The sequence below is a fragment of the Accipiter gentilis genome, chromosome 14 (genome assembly GCF_929443795.1).
Source record: "Accipiter gentilis chromosome 14, bAccGen1.1, whole genome shotgun sequence".
Lineage (NCBI taxonomy): Eukaryota > Metazoa > Chordata > Aves > Accipitriformes > Accipitridae > Astur > Astur gentilis.
In genome coordinates this window covers 30,127,013-30,154,840 of record NC_064893.1, presented here as the reverse complement: position 1 = coordinate 30,154,840, position 27,828 = coordinate 30,127,013, and the positions used below count along the sequence as shown (strand labels likewise).

Below are 27,828 nucleotides of genomic sequence, written 5' to 3'. Positions count from 1 at the left end.
AATGAATACTAATGATTGCCTGAATAGCTAGAGATTACAGATAACACCAGATCACAAACAGTCACAGAATGAAAGTGGTCTGTGGGTTCATTAAACAAGGGGAAAAAAAGAAGCCCTTTCTCCATCACGTCTGAGATGATATGCACAAAATTCGGGTCCTCTCCGCTGTGGCCATGCTGCAGCTGCACAGCCGGTCTGCTCACCACCCCGGTGGGAATTCAGTCGGGTGTGTCGTTAAATCTGATCTTCCGCCAACGGCACCCTCCAGCCGTTACCCCACCGACCAGGAGTTTCTCGCACACGCAGCATCCTCTGCTCTCCCACCCACGGCTCCCACGAGCCCACAGTGACATCCTCCGTTGGGACACGGCAGCGGCGTGGACCGAGTCCTCTGCTTCGTGGACCGGCTTGGGGACACTTGGTTCCCTGAAGAAGGGGACACACGGCGTCGGGCAACCGCAGGCCTGCCGGCTGCCTGCCCATCAGGCACAGCGCCCGCACCAGCACCTGGAAAAAACCAAGCCTGTATCTAAACACAGAGCCAGCATGTTGTCTCAGTGCTGGGCAAGTTAAGGGACAGGATGAGGCTGGTCCTTGCTGGAGGCCACCCTTTGGTGGGTGCCATCAAGGGCCACCCCTGCGGGAGCGCTTGGCAGGCTCCCTGCCCGCGCTGCGCTGAAAGGTGCTCTCACCTCCCAGCTCTGCTGGCTGCAAGTGATTTACTGTGATTTAAAAGAGCCCTTTCAGCCTCCTCCCGGTAGGATCAGTGTCTGCTATCAAGACAGTGGCCGTGGTGGTGTGTTTGAAGAGGAATTCTGTGAGGCTGTGATAGTTCCTGATGTGAAAATAGCTTTTGGAGTAATCAGAAGGCAGCAAACCCCCTGGGCATTAGCTTCATGCATGTTTCTGGGTTTGCACAATTTTCTTGCTCTGCTGTTTTGATTTCTGGTCTTCAAAGATGTACACAACCTATCAGACTTCCCCAGAAAGAGAGGCGCTTGGCCAGGCTCTCCAGCCAGTTTCCTGCTCTGGTTTCCAGTGTTGCTGTTCTGCACGTCCCCATGCCGTTCGCCAGAGGTGGTGATTGCGGTGAGCTGATCCTACCCCGGTGACGGGACACCCGTGAAGACATTTGCACTCCTGCGGTTTGGAGCTGGCAGTATGGGCAGGGGTTTTACGGTTGCAGGTAACTTCATCCTAGAGTATCACCGACTGAAGAAAGTATTCAAACAAAAGTTATTTCGTTTAGCTTTATGAAAAGCTAAACGTGTGGAGGGAGAAGGGAGCATTAATCACCTCCCTGGAGCTGGGGGCTGGGGGCAAGGACTTCCTTGGTTTGCAGACCAAGTGGCATGGCCACTTGGCAAAGAGTTACCTGCTCCCGGGCAGCTTTACCCCATCCTCCTGCTGCCCGTGAGGGGCACGGGCAAAAGCGTCACCCTCCTCGCTCTGCCTGCCCGGAGAGCGCTCCTGGGTGACTTCTGATTAAAAGACAAGTTAAGCCTTGACCTCCGCTCCTCTCCATCGAGGCAGAGACCCCGAGGCAGGACCCATAAGCAGTCCCCCATGGCCTCTGTTTTTTGGGGGGAGGGATCCTTTGGGAAGGTGCAGGAATGGGGAGGGATGCAAGGATGCTCTGGGAGAATCCAAGGATGCTCCCGGGTTGCGGGAGAAGGAGGAACGTAGGGATCTTCTAGGGAGGTGCAGGGATGCTCTGGGAGAATCCAAGGATGCTCCCGGGTTGCGGGAGAAGGAGGAACGTAGGGATCTTCTAGGGGGGTGCAGGGATGCTCTGGGAGAATCCAAGGATGCTCCCGGGTTGCGGGAGAAGGAGGAACGTAGGGATCTTCTAGGGGGGTGCAGGGATGCTCTGGGAGAATCCAAGGATGCTCCCGGGTTGCGGGAGAAGGAGGAACGTAGGGATCTTCTAGGGGGGTGCAGGGATGCTCTGGGAGAATCCAAGGATGCTCCCGGGTTGCGGGAGAAGGAGGAACGTAGGGATCTTCTAGGGGGGTGCAGGGATGCTCTGGGAGAATCCAAGGATGCTCCCGGGTTGCGGGAGAAGGAGGAACGTAGGGATCTTCTAGGGGGGTGCAGGGATGCTCTGGGAGAATCCAAGGATGCTCCCGGGTTGCGGGAGAAGGAGGAACGTAGGGATCTTCTAGGGGAGTGCAGGGATGCTCTGGGAGAATCCAAGGATGCTCCCGGGTTGCGGGAGAAGGAGGAACGTAGGGATCTTCTAGGGGGGTGCAGGGATGCTCTGGGGTAACGCAAGGACGCTCCCGGCTTGAGAAGGGAATGCGGGACGCGGGGGGAGGCTCCGGGATGCCCTGCGGGAAGGCTCCGGGATGGGATGCCCTGCGGGAACTCGGGCTCGCTCGGGGGCGAAGGCAGGGACGGCTGCGGACCGAAGCGCCGGTCCCACCGCCCGCGGGGGGCTGCGGCCCCCGGAGGGGCGGGCCGGGGCGGGCCGGGGCGGGCCGGGGAGGGGCGGCAGCCCCCGCGGTTTGCGGCGGGGGAACGGGCCATGGAGAGCGGCGGGGCGCTGAACGGCTCCGCCGTCGCCGCCACCGCCGGGCGCTTCGCCGCCGCGGGGACGGCAGCGCTGGGCTCGTTGATGGTGCTGCTGATCGCCGTCACCGTGGCCGGGAACGCCTTGGTGATGTTGGCCTTCGTGGCGGATTCCAGCCTGCGTACCCAAAACAACTTCTTCCTCCTTAACCTGGCCATCTCGGATTTCCTAGTAGGTAAAGTGCAGCCCCGACGCGGGGTTCAACGAACGCCGAGACGATGCCCGGGCACGGCCCCGCAAGGCGAACTTAGCGGCGGACTCCTGCCTCCTGCCCGGCTGCGCTGGGGTCCGTCCGTCCGTGGGTCCGTCCGTGGGTCCGTCCGTCCGTCCGTGGGTCCGTCCGTCCCCCCGACACCCGCTCCCCGAAGCCGGGGAGAACGGAGCGGCGGCCGCGGGGCGGGGGGAAAGACCCGACCCGGCGCCTGCGGGTCCCCCGGGGAGGTTTGTGGTGGGTGGTGGGGACACACACACACACACACACACACACACACAACCGCCGTGCAGAGTCCGGCATCTTAATGGAAACGGTCCCCTCTGGTTGCAGGTGCCTTCTGCATTCCCTTGTACGTGCCCTATGTGCTGACGGGGAGATGGATCTTCGGGAGAAGCCTCTGCAAACTCTGGCTGGTAGTTGATTACCTGCTCTGCACCTCTTCGGTCTTCAACATCGTGCTGATTAGCTATGACAGATTCCTCTCGGTGACAAGAGCGGTGAGTCCTGTCGTGGCAGCTGAGAGGGGAAGAACTCTCCTCCTGCTTTGTTCCCCAGATTCTCTGCAATAATTAAAAGCTCTACGAATCCTCCAGGAATTGCGAATCTTTCGGCCTGGTGATGGAAGGCAATAATTATCCACAAATACGTAATTCAGCTGTGGTTTCAGATTAGTTTGCTGGGCATAATGAAATCATTTAAGGTTCAGACCCCATTGTGCAGGTGTTCCCTTCCCGGAGGACAGGATAGTAGCGTACAAGTGAGTCAGCGAGGTAAGCAGACCTATTACTAACTTGCAGGGGCTTATTATCTCCAGGACAAACAAGCGGATTGCAGTTGGATTCCCCGCTTCTCCCTGGCTACCGAGGCAGTAGATTGCAGTACCAACTTCGGCAGGGCACGGCCCTGAGGTCTCTGGGTACGTGGCGAGATGAAAACGCTCAGCCTTTTGCAGGAGGTAACGAGCAATTCGCAGGCAGAGCAGATCCGTTGCTGCTTGCTTGTTCCCAGACTCCAGATACAAGGTGGATTAGTTATAAAGCTCAGAGAGAGCCAGAGCTAGATGCCTGCCTAGCCCGGGAGTTTAATGCATGCCTCTCCCTGGGAGTTCCGGAGTAGCTGGGGACAACTCAGGTGAGCGGTGGGATGCAGCAGACTGCCAGGCTCCAGCCGAGTCAGTACATTTCCACTAAGTAGAAGCCACGTCTAGTTTTGGAGCTGCAAGATGAGGGTTCTAAGTCTTCCCTGCAGGAGTTTGATTTATCTAGCAATTGCTCCCGTTGCCTATGGCACATGAATTTCTCAGACTGCTGGGATATTGCCTAGCAACTTTACCAGGAATGCTAACAGTTCATTTGTGAAGAGCCTCAACCGGTTGGGGTGTGCGACCATACTTAAGAAAAGGTTTCCCCGTTGCAGGTTGCCTACAGAGCCCAGCAAGGCAACACCAAGCGAGCGGTGCTGAAGATGGTGATGGTATGGGTACTAGCGTTCCTGCTTTATGGACCTGCCATTATCAGCTGGGAGTATATATCGGGCCGGAGTATCATACCCACTGGGGAATGCTACGCTGAATTTTTCTACAACTGGTATTTTCTCATGACAGCCTCTACGCTGGAGTTTTTCACCCCGTTCATCAGTGTAATGTTTTTCAACCTGAGCATTTACCTGAACATACAAAAGCGTACCAAAACACGCCTGGATATTTTCCACGAAGTGCACAACCAGTCCTTCACTGAAGAGATGGAAATGAGCCCAGAAGCAAAGCTTTCTTTGAAATGCTGTAAGTGGGAGCAGAAGGAGCCAGCTGAAACCCTCGACCTCTCTAAGAGCAAAGCGCAAGCAGCAGCCTCCACTGCCAGCCTGGGTGCCAAAGACCTACTGTCAACAAGCTCCGAGAGCTCCAGGAAACCCAAGTGTTGCAACAAAAACAGCTGTAAAAATTCAGCATCCACTCTCTCCTTGGAGAAACGGATGAAGATAGTGTCCCAGAGCATGACTCAACGCTTCAGGCTCTCTAGAGACAAGAAAGTGGCTAAATCACTGGCAATCATCGTGGGCATTTTTGGAATCTGCTGGGCACCGTACACTCTCCTGATGATCATCCGCGCTGGCTGCCACGGCCACTGCATCTCTGAGTACTGGTACGAGACTTCCTTTTGGCTGCTCTGGATCAACTCAGCTGTCAACCCTGTCCTATACCCTCTCTGCCACTACAGCTTCAGAAGAGCTTTTATTAAACTCCTCTGTCCCAAGAAGCTAAAGATTCAACCTCATGATCCCCTTCAGAACTGCTGGAAGTGAAGCCAGCCCTGCGTGCGGATGAGAAGAGCCTTGGTTTAATACACCTGTGTTAGAGAAAGTACTGTAGCTCGCTTCCTTGGAAGAACCTGGCAGCACTGGTCTGGGGCATGCGAGGAAAGCAGCAGTAAGACCACTATTAATTTATTCTAGTCCATCAACAACATAATCACCCAGGATAGAAGGGTAAAGGGGTTTTTGACATTAACCAGAGGCAGTGCAATCCGTCCCCACCACTTGCAGGTGCCACAGAAGAGCTCTGCTGCCACCTAGTTAGCCAGAGCCGCACCAGCATTTTGCTAAAATAAAGAGAAACACAAACTGAAAAAAAAAGCTAACAAAAACAAATATCTAACCTAAAACTATTGGACTAAACTACGGTTTACCTGTTCGCAGACCTGATTTTTCCTGTAAATGGGAGCGTTTTGTCCTTACACTTAAGATATTACACATATGTGATGATACAGAAAGAAAAGAACAAACCTCAGAAGGACACCACCTCATTTATCGTGGTTGCTTACAGCGGTAATCTAGATCCCTGTTGCATGTGGTGCAATAGATGCCCCTTCCACTCCCCAAGAAGGGACAAACCTCCACCCTAAGGAGTTTACAGCCAGACTCAAAGGCGCCGAGCATCCTGAAGCACCCTGTCGGCATTCCCTGATCCTTGCTTCAAAACTGATTCAATTTCCTTTGCGTCCAGCCACACACCGGCCAGTGCTCCCACGGCACATGGAATTACTTCCCTCCTGCCCGGAGCTGTGCAGCAGGAGCAAGCCCGGTCCCTGGCCCCGCAGGACGTGGGAGCCCTGGCAGCCCCGAAGAAGAGGGCTGCTGCGCCTACGTGAAAGATGTATCAGCTTCTCCACAGTCTCCCTCGTGATGACCCAAAGATATTTTAAAATCTCTTCTACAGGATCTTAAAAACACTCTTTTGGCTATGTGTTAGAGAATGAGAAGCGCTGAGAGAAGTAAATCTTGTGTTCCTTTTTTTTAAGTTAGTTTCAGACCTCTTAATTGTCACAAGTTCCAGAACCCTTGCATGCTTCCTTTTAAAATACATCATTTGAATGGAGACCTGGGTTGAGCTGATCCAGGCAACATAGGCATCTTTTTTTTTTTTTTTTTTTTTTTTTTTTAAAGCAGTCAACTAATTCCACAGATATAAGCACCAGATTCAAGAGACCAGGGCTCTAGCTTCAGTCTTAACGTAAAATCTTGGGCATTTTATTGCTGCTTCCCATTTCATGCTTCACCATACTTGCCCATTTATTCTGTAACCTCTTTGGGAACAGAGGTAGTATGACCATAAAGCAAAATACTTCCACTGCCCACTTCTGTTGGCACTGCTCAGTGATATAGTAATACAAATACGTAATTAGTTGCCATGGCAAATGCTCATATTTAACAGTATTGTACAGGGAAACTCAAGATCATAAGTCTGAAAACTACATTTACAAATAGAAACGTAAATGCTGTGTGGTAGCACCCAAAAGCTTATGATGTTGTGATTGCCAATTACACTTCGCTGTTGTAAGCAAACTGCTTTTTGGCTGCTGCTAAGAATAAAAGAAAATGCTATCCAATTTTATTCCAGTGATATTTGTTGAGTAGATCAGTATTGTTATCTGAAGTCAGGTTAAGTGATGTATTGTTTTGTGTATATGATATTTCAGTCTTGTGACACGTTCAGTCAGAACATTATATATGGGTTAAAATACAGCCTTTGAAGTAAGTGTACTAAGAATTGACAGCATGTACTGTTGAGCCTGCTTGTACCTTTCCTTGTGACTGCTACCTTCTGAAAACCCCAATAAAGTATTTTTACACAAAGCTCACCAAATACTTTATGGTAAACGGAGTGTTGCTGGAACTGATAAAATACAACTGAAAGCAAAACATCTATGGATTTGCCTGAGGAGACAGCTAAAGCCTATGCATTTCACAAAAAAAAGTAGCTCCCAGAACAGCTGAGTTTCTCATACCTCTGATTAGCAGGTTCCTGACAGCACACTAAGGATGTGGTTGGTGAGGGCACATGGCTTAATTCTTTCCAACTTTGGTTCTTTTCCAGAGTGCGTTATGTGCAACTTAGAGCTGAAAAGGTTACACTAACACCAACTCTTCCTGTGAATTACGAAATCCGCTGGCCTGCCTAAAAATGACAAAGTCATAATGTGAACAAGGTACCAGTTTCCAGCTGTGGTTCTCTTCATTTGTTCATAACAGAGATGGGGCTACTAGATCATTCAGTGTGATAAAAAGAAAAGCTACTGGCTGTGTTACACCTCATGAAAAGGGTGGAGAAATGGTGTCTATTTTTTGTTTGGTTTTAACCTGGTATTAAATGGTGGTTACCTACTTCATGTTCTCATCCTCCAGAAAAAGGATTTTGTTTTCTTCTTTTAAAGACTATCCTGCATGATCTTCACTGGATCAGTGGAAGGTCTTTGAAATACAGTAGAGGCCAAGTAACCATTAGAATAATACTAAATTGGTTGCGAAATGGAAATAGGCCCCACTTCGCATGGTCTTCCATCATTCAAATAGCCAGCTTTCTCCAGGAAGATTTTATCAGCTTCTGAAGTCATGCCCACAATACTTGCTCCTGCACCACTTCTTTTGCCCCTACATAACACAAAAGTCTCTTTCTTGTACCTCTAGAGCACACATCCCTCCGATATCCTGATTTCTGCTCACCAGTCCTCAGCATGCTTACAAATAAATGTTGATTGCATGCCATCTACTGCCACCAAAACGAGTACGATGCTACAGGTAACTACTGAAAAGTCAAACCAGGTACCAGTTATTTAACAAAACTGGAGTAAGATTACAGCATAATGCACCTTGCTGGGTTCCTTCCCTTCCCCCTTTTTGGAGGGGTTGTTTTTACACAGAAATACCCCAAAACATAACTGAAAGACCAGGAATCTTATTAGCACTCACACTTCCACCATTTTAAGAGAGAGGAAACTTAACAGAAAAGATGGGAGTTCAGCTAAGCAAGCTCTCACAGCTTTCTGTAGTTAACAGCTGAATCTGTGACAAACTAGACCTGGGAATACCTTCCATACCACGGTTTTGTTACTTCTGACTGAACAAACGAACGAAGACTTTATCAGTCTTTCCTATATGAGACATTTGCCTGAGCAGGGACTGGCTTTCTAGTAGAATAAAATAGGAAGATGACAGAGAGGGGTGGTTTTGGTTTTCTTATTTCCTCCACATTCCAATACATGTCAAGAACATTAAAAATTATTGTGCAAGAAGACCAGACCTAAGCAACAGGGAGCATATACTGAGTCATTTTAGCAGGCTTTTCCCCCCCCTTTCTATAAACTTCCCTTTCTTAGAGCTTGAATTAATTGAATCAAATAATAAACCCCCCAAAAACCCACAACACATTAACACTCCTTAGCTCCAGAAGTGGTTTTCCTACACATGACGAGCTGAGGAAGCAGCTATTTAAAATGGGAGTTGCAACTATTTAAATTCTGAACATGACTTTTTTCCAGATAACCTGAGCCTCCGATCTCAAATTCTTAGCTTATGATTAAGTTTTTATGTACTGAAGGCAAACAGCAGGTTTTCTCCTACATCCATTGGTAGTAACTTTGTTCAAAAGTGATGAGACCATCTTTAAATTTCAAGGTGACTTTGCAAGCACACAGGGTAGGAATTCCTTTCTTCCACATGTTCACACAGTCAAACAGCTAAAGCTGTAAGCAAAATACCCAGTTTTAAGAGACTCATAAAATTCACAATACTCACAGACAGTTGGTGGAGACTGGTTCTGCTTTCAGTGATCCGTAAGACCATTGACGTACACGCACTGAAGCACACATGCCATCTGTACAAGCACCACTCTTTCTTAGAGTCCCAACTAGTGACATTAATGTATTTCTGTATAAAGTCCTAATGGTACTTTTCTCTGAGCTTTCAGAATGTGTTTCTGCTATTGAAGTGCTTTCCCAAAGAGTGAATAGATGGACACATTTCACTGTGAGCCTTTTGCACAGTATTTTTATGGTCTCTGACCACCATATGGGCACAGTTACATAAACTTAGCTGAAAGTAATTTTATTCATTGGTGGATTTTACAGGGAAGACACTTGTATTCCTTCCTGAAATAAGAGCTCTTGCCTTGCCAAATAAAAAAGAAACATAACTAAGTTATGCCTGGATGCAAGGTCAGACTTGAGCCTGGGTTTCATATAGAAAATGTTATGAGCTGATTTGAAGTTTCAGAGTAGCTGATAACGCATTCAAATATGCTTAAAAGAGTACTTGAATTCTGCTGATTTTTAGTGTTCAGAATATAAATGCCGATATGTATTTGGATGAGGCAGGGACTAGGGAGCTTCTAGGCATAATCAAGTATGAACTGTGAAAACACATTACCACTAGACAAGGTAGGGCTTCTTGCCACCTACCCTGCAAAACACCTATATATGTATTTTGCTACCATACCTGCTAACAAAAATGCCCCATTCCTATTGTCCAGACATAAAGCAAGCAGGCAGGACCTGTTTTCAAAAACCATGAAAGAAGACCTGCTGTAATTATGAATCAAATATTTGCGGAAGCACATAGCCTTCACACAGAAAAGAAACCCAGCTATTTCCATAGAGAAGGATCCAATTTATGCATGGACTAAACAACGATCACGCAGCTGTAAACCGTACCCAGGCTCTTTTTAAAGCAATGGGCTAAGTGACTTCCCATAAGACCTGTGCGGAGGTAATGCCAGTTCCCTTCTCTTAATACAAACATACGCTCCACCAACTCGAGGATGCAAAGGCCACCATAACAAGGTCTGTGGTCCTTTCATAGAGCAGCATCTGCATATCAACAAACTATCAAAGAACATTTTTCAGCACAGCTACTTTCTTTTTGTCTCTGTAATGCTTCCTCCCTAATCACCAATAATGAGAGATCTCTTTACACAGAGGAACTTTGCTCCCACCGCCTCTCTTCAGCGCCCGTCCTCAATTACCATTCCTTATTTGTTCTCTCCAACCTGCAGTTATATAAATTGCTCCATTGTTCCAGAGACATTGCCGAAGCTTCATTAGCTCAAGTAGGAGGCTAGAGAAGAAGAGAGAATGCAAGAAGGAGCTTTTGTTGAAAAACACCTGTCTGGGATAATTAATGAGATTTGCTGAGAGGGATGGGCTTTGAAATCAGGAAGATGTGATTGTATTTTGATTTGAAAGAATGCTAATGGTTTTCCTTCCATGTTTGTAAATGAACATTAATTTTCAGAGCAGAACTAGGATGGAAAGACAGTAGGTTAGTATCCTTTCTAGAAAGAAGTTTAACAACATGATTTCTGTGAAGGAGGATTAATTTTTCATAACCCCAGCTCCCATGCAGTGACACCAGCACAACTTTGCAGTGTAGACCTGGTCTTGAAAGAAACCTTCTCCACTCTACAGAACTGATTCTGCAAATAGATGACACACAATAAGGAGTATTATCTTCACTTCTGATGTGGGAATTGTAGACAAGAATAAAACCACTTTGCTAGCCGCCCTGGATGAGTGCCACAAAAAGGAAACGCGCTTTCGATTTCTAACACCACAAAGCTAGCCTTTCATGCAAGATTTCACAGGTGTCCTTGTGGATAGTAGGGAACTCACAGCACTTCTGTGTTCCCTTAACCTTGACTTAAATCTCCTCCTTTCCTCCTTACCATTGCACAACATACTTTTCTGCCAATAGAGTTGTATTTGTAGGATTAAGTGGGGTTAGAAAAGCAACTAGGAATTCTGCAGGATGAAAGGTATTATCTATAACCTGGTACCATCATTTTACTGAGATATAAAACTATCATCAGCATTCACTTCAACAAACCCACTGCGACGTGGAAGAGGAAGACTTGTACATCCCTTAGAGGCAAGAAAACCCAGGTCTGTCCCTAAACCTCGTGTTACGAGCTCAGGAATGCTGATGACTCATTAAAGCAGCACCATTTTTATTGCTATAGTCCAGGATGCATGAGCATTACTTGTTACTAGGTATTTACAAGCCCCTCCGTAATTTACAAATTGCGCAGCCTGGGTACAAAAGCTAACTAATATTTAAACCAATTAGCAAACATTATAGGTAGAGCTAGGCATGCACATTTGTGGGGGAAGAACAAGACTATTATTTTTCCATTTGTAAAATTCTACAGCCTGAAACATTGTTTTAAATGACTCGGATGCACCAAGCAGGACTTTTTGTTGTGGTATAAAGGCTTTTCTTAGACATCAAATACCTGTCAATAATTCCTAGGACGCCCTGCCATAACATACAATGATTATATATTAGAGATGGCAAGGAAAGGGTATGAAGATGGGTAGTTGCGGTGCCTGTGTGTACAAACATCACAAGAAACCCTCCCGTGCATGTAAATGCACAATTCCTGACAAAAATAAGAGTTTTTGTAGGCAGACTGTGTCCGCAACTTAGGCATCTGTTCTTTTAAGCACAAAAATACATCTGTGAAGCGACACTGACTTTTGAATGGTTTTTAACAATTACCAGTGAAGGAAAACTGATGGCAAAGTAGTTAATCTCATTCAAGATATCTCTGAACATTCACATACAACAAGCTCTCTGCTACAAGGGCAATAACAGATCTGGCAAATTTTTTAGCTGTTAAGTAACAGCTCACACATAGCTTTAGTCATTAGAAGGTGTTTATTGAACAACAAACAATAATGGGAGTTGCATATATAATTCCTTGAACATGAGGTTGCACATACACCCCGCAGTGTTCATGAATTGATGATGGATTGACAAAGCAGAGCAATTACCCTCCATTATGAAAATAATTTACACTCTAAGAAGCACAAATTTAACAGACCATCACAGCCACAGCACTGTTTAATATCTCTGATACAGCTTGTATTCAAAACATACAGGGCTAAAAGAATAATGTATAACACTTGCATGAAGCCTATGTTAAGCGCTCTGAGAACTAGGAATTAAGCTGTTACTCAAGAGCTTTCATGAAAGTAACAAGTGAGAAGAGCCTTTGCTGCTGCTGTCAATACTTTTAATCAAAATGAAGGTCACAAAGTACGTTACAGAACCATATAGACAGAAGAACGCTATGCATATAGCTAATTCTGGAGTAAGGGAAAGACTGCATGGATGACTGTCATTGCAAGTATACAGCGACAAGGTAAATTAAAACCTCAGCAAAGGACCAAAATGCCCAACATACCCTTTCTGAAGTTCTCACTGGGCAGAACCCATGCACACTGAAGTATGCAGAACAGTTCATCTATTTTGGAAAGATAAAGAGCTGAAATCCCTTAGAAATTCCCCTCAGAAGTCCCACATCCTCCTGACCTCTGCTACATAGTGATCATCTCAAAAATGGTTTCTGAGAACGTGGGTTTTATGCTAATTTCCTTTGAAAAAAACCTAGAAATACAACCTTCTTTCCTTCACTCCTTGAGAGGTTGCCCCAGCTGAAGTACTGAAGAGAAGACCAGGAACCGGGAAATCAACTATTTAAGGTCGTTATGCTCAATTCATCTTAATAACCACATTTTCACCTCAGCAATTAATTCTCTGAGTACCATCACTATGCACCAGTAAAGTGCCTTTCAATCACAGTTGGTAAATAGGAAAAATTTCTAATCAGTATTAGTCACTCAACTGTGGCATGACAAGTTATCACATCAGCAGGTAATACAACAGAATTGCCTCCTCCACACCAAAGCAACACCAAACATAAACTTTAGTTAGCCTAAATGCCACTTGTACAACAATCTCTGAAGAGGTATTTGTGTGCTGGCAGGATATAGCAAACTGCCTTAGAAAAACAGAAATATTAACTAAAGACAAGAACAAATATATTTTCTGAGAAAATCTGAACAAGTTCCTTCTTTATTCAATTACATTTGTTACCCTCTGCAGTTATTTTCTCCATTAATATAAAAGCACTCAGGCTTTGCTAGCATGAAAGTGGGAATATAGATTTTTTTTTTTTTTTTTTTTATCTTGAATATTCACTAAAAGCAAATTTCCAACTGTGCACTCATTCATCAAGCGACCTGGTTAGTTAAATGTATTACTGGTTTTGTTCCAGACTAAATACATTAGGATATTAACTTCTGATAATTCTGTAAGCACTAACTTAATTTAGTCTTAATATACAATTCTAGAACTGTTCTGTGTTGATCAGTTTCATAAGCCAGATCAATAGATTTAATAAGCATTAAAAAACCCCCATCTTTAGAACATTTAATTAGTGATAATTTACATGAATTAGTAGCACCAGTTAATAAACTGTACATGTTTCACGTGGTAATTTTTGTTATCCATCTACAAATCAAGTTTTATTTACTGTGAAAAAAAATCCTGAATGCTTTCAAAAAAAAAACCTAGGAAATAACGGAGTTGGCTCACAGAAAGCTCCTAAACACTAAAACAGACTGCAATACCGTGAAGAGGGTAAACTGGAGGATTTTGTGGAGGGCAGATGCGAGGCAGCACGCTGAACTGGGCATCTCTTCAGTGAGCCGTGTATTTCTGTGCTTCTCTGCACACCCTCGGTGAAGTATTTGGAAGCTACAAATACGACATATATGGTTAGCTGGAAGTTACGCTTGTACAAGGCACCCAGAAAAAAAAAAAGGTAGTGTTACAGGACTAGCACTACACTAAATTTTTTTCCAAATTCCAGGTCCTCTGCCTCGCCACACAATTTCTATGTGACTGTGTAAGTCACTGGGGTCCAAATCCAGACAGATACTTAAATTCAAAATTTCTAAAATTCAGTGGGACGTAGGCTTTTCACAGCCTAGCTAGATTTGGACCTCAGCCTCCTGTGATTCAGTTTCCACCAGTGGAAGAAGGTTAATAAATCACTCTCAAATGCAACATATTATAATACTAACAACAACAACAAAAAATTTATGTAAAACACATGAAATTTTCATCCTCAAAGCCATTTTCCTAATGCTGATAAATTAGTTAATGAAGCTAAAAAATTTCAGTTAATATAGAAACAGAGATGAGTTAGCTTGCCAAAATAAAATACACTTTTTACATCTATACTTACAGGGGCCTTAGGGACCTTGCACAGCTAGCATGGGACTTAACCCATGGCATAGATGAGCAAGCTTCAAAACCACAACTTCTGGCATTGAAGTTACTAAATGTAACCAGTTTCTGTTTTTCTAGACAGAGCTCTCTGTCCCAGTAATTGTTGATTTAAACTACTGTTTTAAACTTCCATTACATGTCTGGTGTGGGGGTGGATAAGTGAAGAAAATAAACATTTTCTAAAATAATGCATTAAAAAAATGTTGATTTAATACGGTGACCTTTTACCAGGTTGTTTTTAAAATGTGATAAATGTGTGTCCTGTCTGGACAAAGCAAACTAGCTGCCCAAACTCATCTTCCTGATTTCTAACAGAGGAAAACAACAGGAAATGAATAGCCACAAAACCGTACGATTTCATGAATAAGATAATCAAAATATGGATACTTCATCCGTAATATCACAGATGTCTTCTTGACAACCAGTGTTTTAGCAATTACATTGCCTCATGCAAATATTTTTCTTCACAAGCATTTTCCACTTTTAGTGAAAGATTAATTTATCTAGATTTAGACAGTGAATAGCTAACATCTATCAACGGTTGATTAGTGCACGTACAAAGGATGTACTGGGCGGGGATTCACATGTCTTTGGAAAACAGTGATGTTCCACTCTCAATGGTAATTAAGCAGAGGAAACAAATGTCAAGATTCAAATGAGAAATTTTTAAAACTATGACCAAGTTGTTCCATATGCTAAAATTGATCCCAAACCATAGATGTTTTCTAAAATATTGACTCTTACCTACACATTAATTGACTATCGATTTCTCCAGTTACAAAGACAAAAAGGCACCCACTGAGGATCTGAATAACAAAAGATAATTTGTTCTGCAGCTAGTTTTTAGTCCTGCTTTTCAATCAGTGCTAATAAGTCTGGATCTAAATGCATTTCTAAAGCATGCATTTTAAAAGGTGATTTAGCCTGTATGAAACATCTCCAGCACATGAGAATAAGCACAGGGCTCTTCATTTTTTGTGCCTTATTTTACCCAATAACCATGACACAAAATAACAGCACTTGAGTATACTGCAATGCTACATTCAGGTTAAAAAAAATAAACCAACCTGAGCCTGGGTCACCACTGCATTATGCCAGAGTGACTCCAATTAAAATTAATGGAATGTTACCAGAATAAAATGGATTATAACAAAGTACCCAGCCAGACCCATTACCTCTTACTGAAACTGAGCATGCAGACATGACTTAGTTATTAAACCAGAACTATATGGTTTAGTAGTATGGCTAATCTTTTGTCTTCACTCATCATTCAGGAAATACATATATAATACACAAATACTTCCACCTTGGTGATGTAACAGTATAGCAATAAGCAAAGAATAGAGTTTAACCAAGGAATGCACATTTCGAGGCATCAAAGTGGTATTTCATATAAACAAGGGCAGAGAAAAAAATACCCCAAAACTGTGGATAAGAAATCAGACGCTCTTAAGGCCTCCTCGGACAATTCTATTTCAATCAGGACAGAGGAGATGAAAAATTACTCTCAGTGGGAAAATGAAAGACAAACACAATCTCAATATTAAAACAAGGTTGATAAAAATCTCCCTGCCTTTGTTCTACCAGCTATGTTTTATGTCTCAGAAAAATGGGCACATACCACATAATAAATTTCAGAACTGCATAGAGAAAAATCGAGAGTGCAGCCTGCAGGTAGCTTTGTTCTATTATCAAGAGTTGCAGAATCATCCTTTACCATTATTGGCACACATATATAACCTCCCCTCCAAGTATCCTTAACTTCAGTATTTCCAGACCTCTGCAGTGCAGACACAATTAATCCCTATTTAACAAGATGGGGAAACTTATTAATGGGGAACAGCACTGGAAACTGCAGTATGTAAGACAAAACAGAAGAAAACAAAGCTGTTCTTTAAAGGCCAGGCACACACCAATATTGGGATGAAGTTTAGCAATATCAGGATGACATTTTAATTTATATGAAAGCCATTTTCACAATGGTGATGAACTTCATTATTAATGGAAGAGGTCCAAAACCAAAATAGAACTTTCACAGGAATGACAGGGCTGTAGACCTGTTGAAGAGATGCTGAGCTCCAAAGTTACCTGTTCTCCCTACACACACTGTACAATGTACTACCTCTCCCAAAAAGCCTCATGTCTCATAACTTGTATGCAAGACAACAAGCTCCAGATTATGGGCTACAGTGCCCCCCAAAATAAGAGCTCCCAAAGTAAAGGTAATCTTGCTATTAGTAAAAATCCATTTTTACACAACAAGGATATTCATAGAAAGACTAAGCCACAGCATATATTCATTGTCACTTAATTTCTATGGCAGAGTTAACAGTTCAAACAACATGTTAGCATTCCAGCGGTCTGTCTGCTCCCTATTTATGTTCCACCTGCCATTCAATTAACAACTCATTAAGTTGCACACCTACAAGACACCTAACCTCTGGTCCCAACATTAACCTTACATCACAGGTGTTGGCCAGCGAGCCCAGTTAGCAATATCCTGGGGAAGACAAGACAGCAAAGAAGTTAGATTGGTGTTCTGTATCCAGCAGCTCGTACAAACATGTGCAAAGGTCCTGTTCTACTAGCAGTAGCACCTCTGGTTCATAGCCACTCCTGTAATCCTGTAGTTTGAATCGGTATTTAAAAACAACAGGTTATGAGTTTTTAAACATGCTCGAGTATTTAAACATGCTCGAGTACCTATTCACTTACCACAAATTTACTTAAAAATCACTACGAAGAGGCTTAATGAATACACATACAATAGTGAAAGTAGTTTCCCTTGCGATGGAAGAAGAAACCGAGTGAGATCTGACGCTTCTGGCAGCCTTCACTTTTCATCGCATTTGAGCAACTGGTGCCCTACCACTACTTTAATACCACAGCTCTAAGCATACTTACTATCAGCATGAATACAGGCAGACTTTACATAGCATCTGGTGTCATGTCCTGCATCTCCTGCCCCGTGCTGAGACCCCGATGAGTGCTACCTCCACAACCTCCCCAGTACTGGAAGCAGGGTGGAGGGAGGAAGGCCTTGCTCTCCCCCCAGAATGGTGCTGCAGCACAGCAGAACCACTGAGTGCAAGTTCAGCGAGGGTTTCAGCTTTACTGCGGTTAGTTCAATTCATTGCAAACACGTTCCGATTCACCTTAAAAAATATTATGTAATACCAAAAAACGTGCTTTGCAAAACCATATAAGTAAAGCAGGTTGCAAAATATTCTATGCTTAAACACGCTGTTTCAAGGTTTTATTTAATGTACCGCAATGAGTCTTCAATATCCATGTTTTAAAAGTGTGGTCCTTTTTAATGCTTGTTTTTACATTAACATTTCATTTTCTTTTTCTGTTCAATTGATACTACCTACATTTTCCAAGAACTTAAAAAGGGGGAGAGGATTGCAAATAAATATAAAAAACCCACCACAATTAGCACTGAAATACTGTTGTAATCATGTACTAAAAAAATGTATTAAAAAGATGAGTACTAGAACTGTAAAGTGCTAAACAAAATTATGGCTCAAGCTTCTCTAGGAAATACAAAATAGACTGGACTTCAATTCAGATTAAAATGAGCTTATTGTCAGGATGACAAAGAAAATCCCCCATTTCTTCCCTCTTGTTCACTTGAAAAGCAAGGACAACATCAAAGGTTTCAGCAGAGGAAAGCAAAAGCTAGTTAAGGAAAGTCATGCAGAAGAAAGCCACCAAAACCTCTCCAAAACCTAAACCAAAATAAGCCTGCCCACCTCAACCTTGGCCAAAAAAAGAAGTGGGAAGAAGTCCTATAGCACATCATTCTTCTCTGAAACAATTCATCATTCTCTCTTAACCTAATCATTTTTCCTTCTCTGTTCCTAGACACAAACCAAGTTTCCTTTGTAAATACCCCATTTCCAGCAGAACCAGAGGTTACTCCTCAGTTCTGTACCTCATAATTAGAATGGGATGCAAGTGGGTTATAATTAGATACTGAAGCAGCACTCCAGAGAAACGTGACCCAAGCTATTAACTCTGTATTGCGCTGAGCAGCACACAGCCACTCCTCCTGTTCGGCATTAGCACAGTAACCTCTAACGTGAGGTTACTTCATTTGGTATAGATGTATATTGAGGACAGCAAATTCAAGCTCCTACAAACAGTTGTTCCAACACTAAAGCTGGGGCTATTCGACACTTTTCATCGATAGATGGAGTATGTGCTCCTTCCTCTGAAGCCTCTTTGAACCCCCGTACACATGCGGTTAGGAACCTGGTACTGTCACCTCAGAATAGGCAGCTGAAATGTTAAGAAGGAAGAAACCAATTATATGATCAATAGGACATTCTGTTAAGCTATCTAGCACCCTGCTGTGCTTTTTGCACATCAGTACACCAAATACTCTCCACTCTAAGAGCTGATATTCCATGAGCGCTAGGAACTAAGGGTGAAAGAAAGCTCCTGTGAGTACAGAGGCTTTTAAAACAGCCTCTGTCATTCTCAAAGACTGCCAAACGCTACAGCACAGTCAGAGAACACAAAGTATTTGTAGGTATCGAATGTTCTGCAAAGAAGTTGCACCGGTTTCTTCATTCAGGCAATCTTTTCCCAGTTTTATTAAATGTGGCTGAAAAACATGTAGCAATACAAGGGAAAACAACAGCGAAGCCTAAAAACGCTGCACGAAACCAAACAGAAGGACAGAACTGAAGATTAACTATTACCTAACTCAGTTTGGTAAATCCCAGGGATGAAGCACATATGAAACAAAACATGAGAGCAACTTTGGGATGTTTTCATTTTTTCCTATTCATATTTATACTACTATCATTGCTTATAATGCATAAATTACTTTCCACACCTACTCACAGATAGAAATACTCAGAATGTGAATTTAGGATAGGTCATTACCTGTTTTGCCTATATTTTTATTAAATAAATTCAGGCATTTGAGTTGACCTTGCACTTCTTCAGAAAAAAAACCCTGCTGCTCATGAGAAGGGGTATGCACCTTCTTTCTTATACAGGCGAAGTTAGTTCTGATTCATAATCACAGAGCTGATCCCAACACTGATACAGCAGGAGGGCGTGAGTTGAGCTTTAATTTAGAGATCAAACAAGACTGCGCCTTTCCAGCCATAGACAGAGAAAAAAGTCCATCATTCAGGGAATCTGAGAAACCCAGTCTTTTAAGCATGCAGCATTCAGAAGCATTGAAGTACAAGAGATGAAATCAAACAAAATGTGTAAAGCGATAGAAGCAGAGAAAATTACCACCTTTGCTATAGTGTATAGAAGTAGAGGCTACAGCTGAGCAATTCCCACTACTGCTGATACAGTAGAAAATAACCAGTTTTAGTTTAAACATAATGAAATCTTTATTTGTAAGCTAACAAAGCTTAACCAAAAAGACAAGTGATAGCTGCATGTTTTATAACACACCTGACTGTCCTTAAAACTTAGCTGCTGTATTTTCTGAAAAACAAGGCCAAGTTTACAAACATTGCATCTTTCTATTTTATGATGGTGCTAATGAGTTTACGTTGTATTTCACTGATGTGACAAAGTATGTGCAAGGTCTGTAATTCCAGACTGCTGGTTTGGAAAGCAAAGTTAATCTGCTTTAAAATTCAAGAAACGTAAGTAAAGGCTCAAGAACAATTGTTTCTCTTGACTTCTTAACTATTTGTGTCTCAGCATTCCACAAATCTGTTAGGGTCCCTTATGAAAAAGTTTAATGATAAATTTTGACTTTTCACTATCAAGATAATCATCTTTCAGACAGAATATAACCAGAGCATATAGAAGCAGCATTTCTTTCAGTATAAGGAAAGGACAAAGACCCACTGTTCTAATGGAAGATTTCTGAATTCCTAGAGAACAAAATTTAAGAACAATATCCACAAAATGACATAGTAAAAAGAAAAGGCAAAGAACTGTATTTTTCTTTTATTTGGAATATCTAAGCCTAGGATTTCTTAGAACACTGCTTGAGATTCCTCAAGGAAACTGGAGAACTCAGAAGTGAGTCTCAAATGACTGTTCCCTGGCCGGTTTATACAGCTACTTACCTGCTGCCAGCCAGCACTGAAATATAGTTAATTATTTATACTAACAAGGAAATAATTTCAATCATTAATTGCAGCTGTTTCATGCTCCCCTTCCCTAAAAATACTGAGCAGCTGTGCCTCCTCTGAGAAAAAAACCAAACAAAACAGGAGAAAATTTTAAGAGATGATTGAAAGTGGTTATGGTATAAAAACGGATAAACATGGGACCACCTTATTTTTATTTTAGAATTTTGGTAAGTGAAAAGTGAGAAGTCACTTCACTCCGATTCAGAAAGCAAGCCAGTATCTCCTGCAGATCCTGAATTTCAGTCATTTCTACTGGATAGCATTCTCTTCATACCATAATTAACTACCTAATGTCAAACAAGATCCAGGTTTCCAACTGAACACCCATCATGACTACAATTTTCAAATTTTGTTGTAAAACACCAAAGACACCTCAAAGGTGAACAAACAAAAAAATCTTTGCAATGCAGCAGTCCAGAACAAATCCATGCTGTGCCCCTTGCATTTAAAAATAAACAACTTGTAAAAAAACCCCAAACCACATAGATGCAACCTAATCAAATTATGATTTTTTTTTTTCCTCTTTCCAGTACAGTTCACAGTAGTTCTAGTTCCTACCACTTGACCAGGCTTTGCCCTCGTGATTGTTCTGTCTTCACATAAGTGTCATACAGTTCTCTCAAATGCAAAAACAGTTCCTCTAGGTTGTCTCCTGTCAATGCAGACAGTGCAATGACCCGGTCATCTATCTGTTCTTTAAGGAGTGGCAGATTGATTCTGGACTGAGCAAGGTCAATCTTATTCCCAATGACAACACAAGGCCTCTCAGACAATCCTTTTTTATATTGTTCCAGTTCATATTTTAAGTCTTGCAGCTGAATCCATGGCTGAGACACAGAGAGATCCACCACATATAAGAGAAAGCGGCAGCGTTCAATATGCCTTAGGAAGGCCATCCCGAGGCCCCTGTTTTGATGAGCACCTTTTATTAGGCCAGGAATGTCAGCAACTACAATGAGAGAAATTCCACAGTGAATCCAACATATGCAACAACAAAAAACCAAAACACAAAACCCCCACCAAACCCAGTCTTTTACTGGCCAGTGCAAGTACTTTTAAAATTACATCTCAATGCATCAATATTAAAGCATACCTCATGTTAAGTTTGGCTGCTATTATCTTTCAAACCCCCTAAATTTAGACTATTCCAGTGGAGCCAGAATACAGATTGCTAGTTTGATATTAAGGGCATATCTAAATGAACGCGAAATGGGCTTTCAGTACTGTTTGTTTGAAGTTCTTTAGAATTCGCAAGAATTCTACAGAACCGCTAAACTTAGTTCTGCAGCTTTTCAAAGAATAACACAGGTGACAAAGTGCTATGAAGGTACACACGACATACTACAACTCTTACCTGCTACTTGTTCATAGTCTTGATAGTGGACAATACCAACGTGGGGATTTAGGGTTGTGAATGGGTAGGCAGCCACGGCTGGCTTTGCCCTGGAGATTGCTCTCAAAAGCGATGATTTGCCAGCATTGGGAAAGCCCACCTGGAATACAAACACTGTTAGATCTACAGTTCTAGGTTAATCCCAATTAAAAAAACTGTTAAGCTTTTGCAGGTGTGGCAAGGTTCTTCCAGCATGAATATAACAACATTAATTTTGCATACTTGTTTCTGGTTTCCCTTTGTTTCTCCTAAACCCTGTTTTATTTATTTTTTCTCATAAACATTAAATAGATCAAACATAGAATGGTCCCCTTAACTTTTTTTGTACCATCTTAAGTATTTACTTTGTTCAGAGCCAAAAGGGTATATACCATAAGATCTCTTTTACCCTGAAACAATGTTATAACACTTTGTCCCGCACTTCCCATTTTATCTGCGTTTTCTAACTCTGATTTATTATTGTCCAAAAGAATTCAGAATCGGCATTGTCCTTGATTCAGTATTATAGTTTGGCCTTTAAGTAACCAGAATGCCTACAAGTTTGGGATTTTACAGCTCTTCATAGACTCAACATCCAAGAATTAAATTAAATTGAAACTTGGCCTTCTGGGGAGAAGGCAGGAATTTAAGCAAACCTATCCCAGAAATGAAGTTACTCTGGGATATCCTACAGTTAACATATGATAGCTACACAGATGGTCAATAATCCCCAGAGGAAAGTAGATCATATCCTAAATTCTCATATTTGCTGATGTCAGACACTCTGAATTCCTCTCAGAGTAAGTAAAGTACAGAACAGATTCATCTCAGAATTAGTGCCAAAAATGTGATAAATGGACCAGTGTCCAGCTGGGCAGAGAATTAAGTATATTGATCCACCAATGCCAACTCTTTTCTTAGTCTCTAAATAAATTCACAAAATTCTACTAGACTAGACAGTTATTCTGCAGTTGTTGAACTACAGCAACAACACTTTGCAGCAAAGCATAATTTTAACAGCTTTACCAGCTGGTGTTAAAACTTTTCCATACTTAAAAATGAAAACAGCTTAAGCCCTAAATTGACTTAGCATTCATATTTAAATAGTATTTTTCATTTCAGAGGATGCTAAATCTGGTACTAACAAAGTCAAATGTTTAATAACTGTAAAAAGCAAAATATAGGGATGAAATAGAAGATGATTTGAACTTTATCAATTTTATTTTTTAAAAAAACAAGAAAACAGAAACTAATTTAGAAGAACTCTCCATGCCATACTGTTCATCTGCAGAATTGGCAGACAGCCTGCTGTACATCATCAGTGAATCTGTTAATCACTGACGAATCTTGCACATTGCTTTTCTATATATAGAGTTGATTTCAGCAAAAGTAGGATGACGTCAAGGAGCAAGAGAGTGACAGCTCTGCAAATCACTTTGGACACCCTTCTACCAAGTAACAGCAAGAAAGCATCGAGTTGCATCTCTAAACAAGCAAGCCAAAAGGCTAACAAAAATGTTATCAAACATTATCTCTTCAGTCAGTCAACTGTCGTCCTACAATGATAAGGAAGTTGAAGAACCACAATGACACTCACCAATCCTGCATGAGCTGTTGTCTTGAGTTCCAAATGGAGGACCCTTTCCTGACCTGGCTCTCCTGGAGTAAATAATGTCGGAGCTCGGTTTTCATTGGAAAGAAAAAAGCGATTACCTTTCCCTCCGGCTCCTCCATAAGCTGCAACATACTCTTCACCATGTTGAGTGAGGTCAGCCACAACTTTCCCATCCTCCTTAACCAATGTACCTACAGGGACCTTAAAGTGAAGGGAGATGCAAGCATTATACTGAAGCTCAAAGTCTGCAGCAGAACTGCCTTCAGTAGGTCCTTTCCAGCTGATTTCAGAGCTGTTGAAAATCATTCCTCCATATTCTCCAGCTGGGGTATCCAAAAAGAGAACGAGGCTCACTTTCTGGACCCAAACAGCACTGTCAGACATTTACAGTCCATTACAATGTTAACAGTACTATAACCCTCTTTCTTTCCTTTTATGCCAAGAAGCCTAAGCATAGTAGTGAGCCAAGACACACATTGTAGGTGTGCACCAAAGCAGAAATGTTGAAGGAAAAAAAGTAGGAAAGAAAAAAGTCTGCTCTTATTTAAAAAGTTCTGTGTTGTGATTGCTCTAGGCATATGACCCCTAAAAGTAAAGCAAATCAGAACTGTATTTGTTTTGGCCAGATGTACCTTCCACAGAAGTCTAATTTTTATAAACAATATAAAGCAGCTTGATCTGCCTGTGTGCCGACCAGCCCTGCCTCAGCAGAGACAGCACACAAGGCTCCCTGAAAAAACACACGTGAGATTTTCTCACAATAAGGTCATCCAGCTTGAAAATCAGCAATGCTAATACAAAGCTGACACACTAGCATGCAACCCTAATTTACTTACTTTAACATACACGTATGCACCATTAGCTCCGTAACAGTTTTTGCTTCCTCCTCTCTCTCCATGAAAACCCTGATAGAAGGGGAGGACTGAAGCAAGTGATTTCATTTGCCGGTCAGCTGTAAAGCAAAATACACATATTTTAAACACATTGTTTTAGTAGAAGAGGCAAAGAAGAGCAACCTCTTGACTTTCTTTCCCTTTTTAAATATTGCATGAATGCACATCCTACTTATTGTCTCAACAACAACCTATCAGGGAAGGCTAATATTAATGTAAGTTGTGATGACGTTTAACTACCTTTACTTATCTGCTTAAGTTTATTAACTCTGCACTTTATTAAGTGGTCATTCCAAAATCAACCATTACAAAATATCTGGAAAATTCATTTGCTAGATGAGCAGATATTGCAGTAGGGGGGTGGCAGAAGCAGCTTTATCCATCTAAAGAGTAAAATTTGATCAGAACCCAGCCTTATCATAACACAGTCAGACACCAGCTACTACGTCGTCTGCAAAATAGCTTGATTTTCAAAATGTTCTCTAAGGCTGTCAGTGTCATTTATGTTCCCGTTACTACAGCTCAGGACAAAGCTTAGAAAGCAGACATCTTATATAGAAATAACCATTTTAACATTTTTAACATTTACATCTGCCATCTCCTACCTAACATGTAGGGGGTTTTTTGCTGGGGAGTTGGGGTGTTAAGCAATATGACAACATGAAACAGATCAGATTTAGTGAGTTTTACCTTTCAAAATGACATGACCCCCATCACCGCCATTTCCACCATCAGGACCTCCAAATATTTTTCTGGGTTCGCTATAAAAAGAATGACCCCCTCCTCCTCCTTGTCCTCCAACCACACGCACCTTCCGGTGATCCACGAAATAGCGTGTCTGTAACAAGGATGCATTTTGTACCCTTTAAGTACAGTTTATCAGAGTCATCTTTCAAGAAGTTGATTGTTCTGCAAAACTTAGTAATATGCAGACCTGCTATTTTTAGTCGTGATGAGTTCAACAGTTAAAAAAAATAATTTTAAAAAATCAGAACTCTGCTGCTATTCACATATCAACTAAATACAGTGTACTAAGTATAACACTAAAGAAAAATAAATCTAATTTTTCAAGTATTTTTTTAAGAATCCCCTTAAAAGTAGATGCCTGAGGCTATGTTGATGTAACCTAAGGTAGCAGCTCAGATACCGAAAGTGCAAAATTCTCGTTAATGGAACTAGTAACAGGAAAAGCATCCTTTTAATACAGTTATATAATGCTGACAGGTAGCTCAAGAGAGCTACCACACTATAAGCCAAAAATCACTCAGTAACTGTGTTCATACTCATGAAAACAAACATTAAAAAAAAAATTATATACATGAACTTTTTACTTCTTTAAATAGAACTGAAATTTGCAAAAAAGACATAGCGCATGTGTGGGAGGGATATTCTTGTACTGATTCACGCTTTCTATCCCTGTGATGAAATTAAGGCAAACTTCAATCTTCTAACAATTAAGAAAAGTATTAAAGATGAAGAACAGAAAGTATTTGTAAGCAGAGGAAATCTTAATGTATGTCATAACCAGTTGCTCAGGAGCTAAAAAAAATATAGCATAAAGAGAATTCTAGGTCTTGACTCTATTTCTGACATTACCTTAATATTTGACTTCTGGCTAACTAACTATGGTGCACTATGTTTCAGCTTTTCTGTCAGCAAAACAGGTTTGATGGCATTTACCTATCTCCAGAAAGTAAGCTGAAATCCCCAAGGGAAAATACTAGAGAAGTACATTCACATAGGCAGGTGAAATTGTTTACACATCGGGACGAAAAGAGAAAGCACGACCTTGACTGTGGTAACATTAGAATTCTGTCAATTACTAAGGGACTTCATAATGACAATGAGCAGTAAGGGTCACTTTTAATTAAATAGTCCAAATAGTACGTGAGGGAGAAAAAAATCTTACTAGTATTATGATACCAAGATAAGCAACTGAAAAAACCCCACTAATTTTTGATAATTAAAGTTGTATTATGACTAGTGATTTCTCAAAAAGCCTCTTTCAGAAAAGTATTTGGCACCACCACACGGTGAGACAGGAAACCATTGCTTTAAATGGGAAGCAGTTTATTGATCATTAGAAAACAAGATTTTCCACAGACGTGTAATTAGAGTATGAAGAAACAGTTCTAGGACACTGCAGTTTCTCTGACATAAAACGCTGTCTGTTTGTCAGCTGACTGCTATACAAGACTATAAAACCAGTGAGAAACAAGACACTATGTTAGCTTTAAAGCTACGTAAGACTTGACCTAGGCATGCTTTAAAGGCACACTTACCGCTACCACAACTCCTATAACACCGATAATGTCACGTGGCAGACTTATTTCCCCACCAGCCATAAAGCTTACCAGATTTTAGAAAAATACTTTCTCACGTCAAAAGCATCTATTTGATCACTGTGAGGAGGAAACGGCAAGGAGGAGGTAAGCTCTGTTTTCTGACGCGTGCCTGGAAGGTGACCGCCCAGCAAGGTAACTGCACTGCACGTTAACAGCTGATTTACCTCAGGACTTACCAGCTTCCTTTCCGAAATGACTCTTTTTTGCCTCAGCCGCCTGTTCTTAGAGCACCTCGCGCAAGTTGTGGAGAAAGGCAGCTGCCGGCCGCCCGCCGGCAGCGGCACCGGGCCGAGGAGGAGGAAGGCCGGCCTCCAAGCCGGCCGGCCGCCCAGCACGGCCCAACACGGCGCCAGCATAGCGCTGACAGCCGCCGGGGCAGCCCGGCCGCCCAGCACGGCCCAGGACGGCAGCAGCATGGCGGCGGCACCCGCCGGGACAACCCCGGCCGGGCCACAACCGCGCCCCGCCCCGCCGCTGGGGACCCGCCCCGCCCAACGGCCGCCCGCGCGCCAGCCCCGCCCCCGGCCGCTCCCCGCCGCGCGCACGCGCAGTTGCGCCGCTGTGGAGAAAGCGCGGGAAGGTGCGTTCCGCGCCGCACACACACCCCCCCCCCCCCCCGGTTTCTCTCTTGCCTCCCCTCAGCCCGCGGCTTTTTCCCCTCACACACCGACCCCCGCGGCCAGCCGTGCCTCACAGCGGCCGCTGCAGGGAGAGCGCCGAGTCTGGGCACCGGGCTACGCACAAAAGCCCGTGGTACTTGTTGTGTGCCAGCCGAGAATCCCCCCGGACGCAGCTCGCTCCCGTGAGGGTTAAGTTAGCCCGTGACAGCGGTCCTGCGCATCCCGGGGCTGAACGGTGCGGCAAGGCGGCGACAAGCCTGGGAGACCCGGTTTTGGGGTCCCTCTGGGGCGCGGCGAGTGTCCTGGCCGCTTCGGTCTTGCCGGCGCTAGAAGTCGCTGTCACCGCAGCGAGCCTGGAGCGGGCGGCAGCAGTTAAAGTTCAGCGTGTGCAGGTGCCGGCCGCCGGGCTGACTGACTGACTGACAGTCTGACTGACTGACAGGCTGACTGATTGACTGGCTGACTGACTGACTGACAGTCTGACTGGCGGGTGTCTCGGCCCCTTGAGGGGTCCTGCGCCATCAGTCAGCGTGCCACAGGTCCCCTACTCCGCCCTACCTGTGAGGTGAGCTGTTAATTACGAACGTCCACTCTGCACACACTGAGCGTCCGATCTTTGCGTATCAAATAATTTGAAAGCTGGGACAAGCTTTTGTCATGTATAATTAT

At 43.1% G+C, this 27,828-nt stretch overlaps 2 protein-coding genes across 2 annotated transcripts; one reads left to right on the top strand and one right to left on the bottom strand.

Annotated features, from left to right (window-relative positions):
- Positions 1 to 2,527: 2,527 nt before the first annotated feature.
- On the top strand, positions 2,528 to 5,087 carry HRH3 (histamine receptor H3). Its single transcript, XM_049816644.1, has 3 exons — positions 2,528 to 2,747; positions 3,117 to 3,283; positions 4,203 to 5,087. Exons 1-3 carry the CDS (start codon positions 2,528 to 2,530, stop codon positions 5,085 to 5,087), a joined length of 1,272 nt encoding a protein of 423 aa, XP_049672601.1.
- Positions 5,088 to 18,794: 13,707 nt separating this feature from the next.
- On the bottom strand, positions 18,795 to 26,958 carry MTG2 (mitochondrial ribosome associated GTPase 2). The gene is made up of 6 exons (XM_049817092.1): positions 26,716 to 26,958; positions 24,885 to 25,032; positions 24,138 to 24,253; positions 23,284 to 23,502; positions 21,669 to 21,807; positions 18,795 to 21,263 (listed from the first exon to the last, which is right to left on the bottom strand). Exons 1-6 carry the CDS (start codon positions 26,953 to 26,955, stop codon positions 20,869 to 20,871), a joined length of 1,257 nt encoding a protein of 418 aa, XP_049673049.1. The 5' UTR covers positions 26,956 to 26,958; the 3' UTR covers positions 18,795 to 20,868.
- Positions 26,959 to 27,828: the final 870 nt, after the last annotated feature.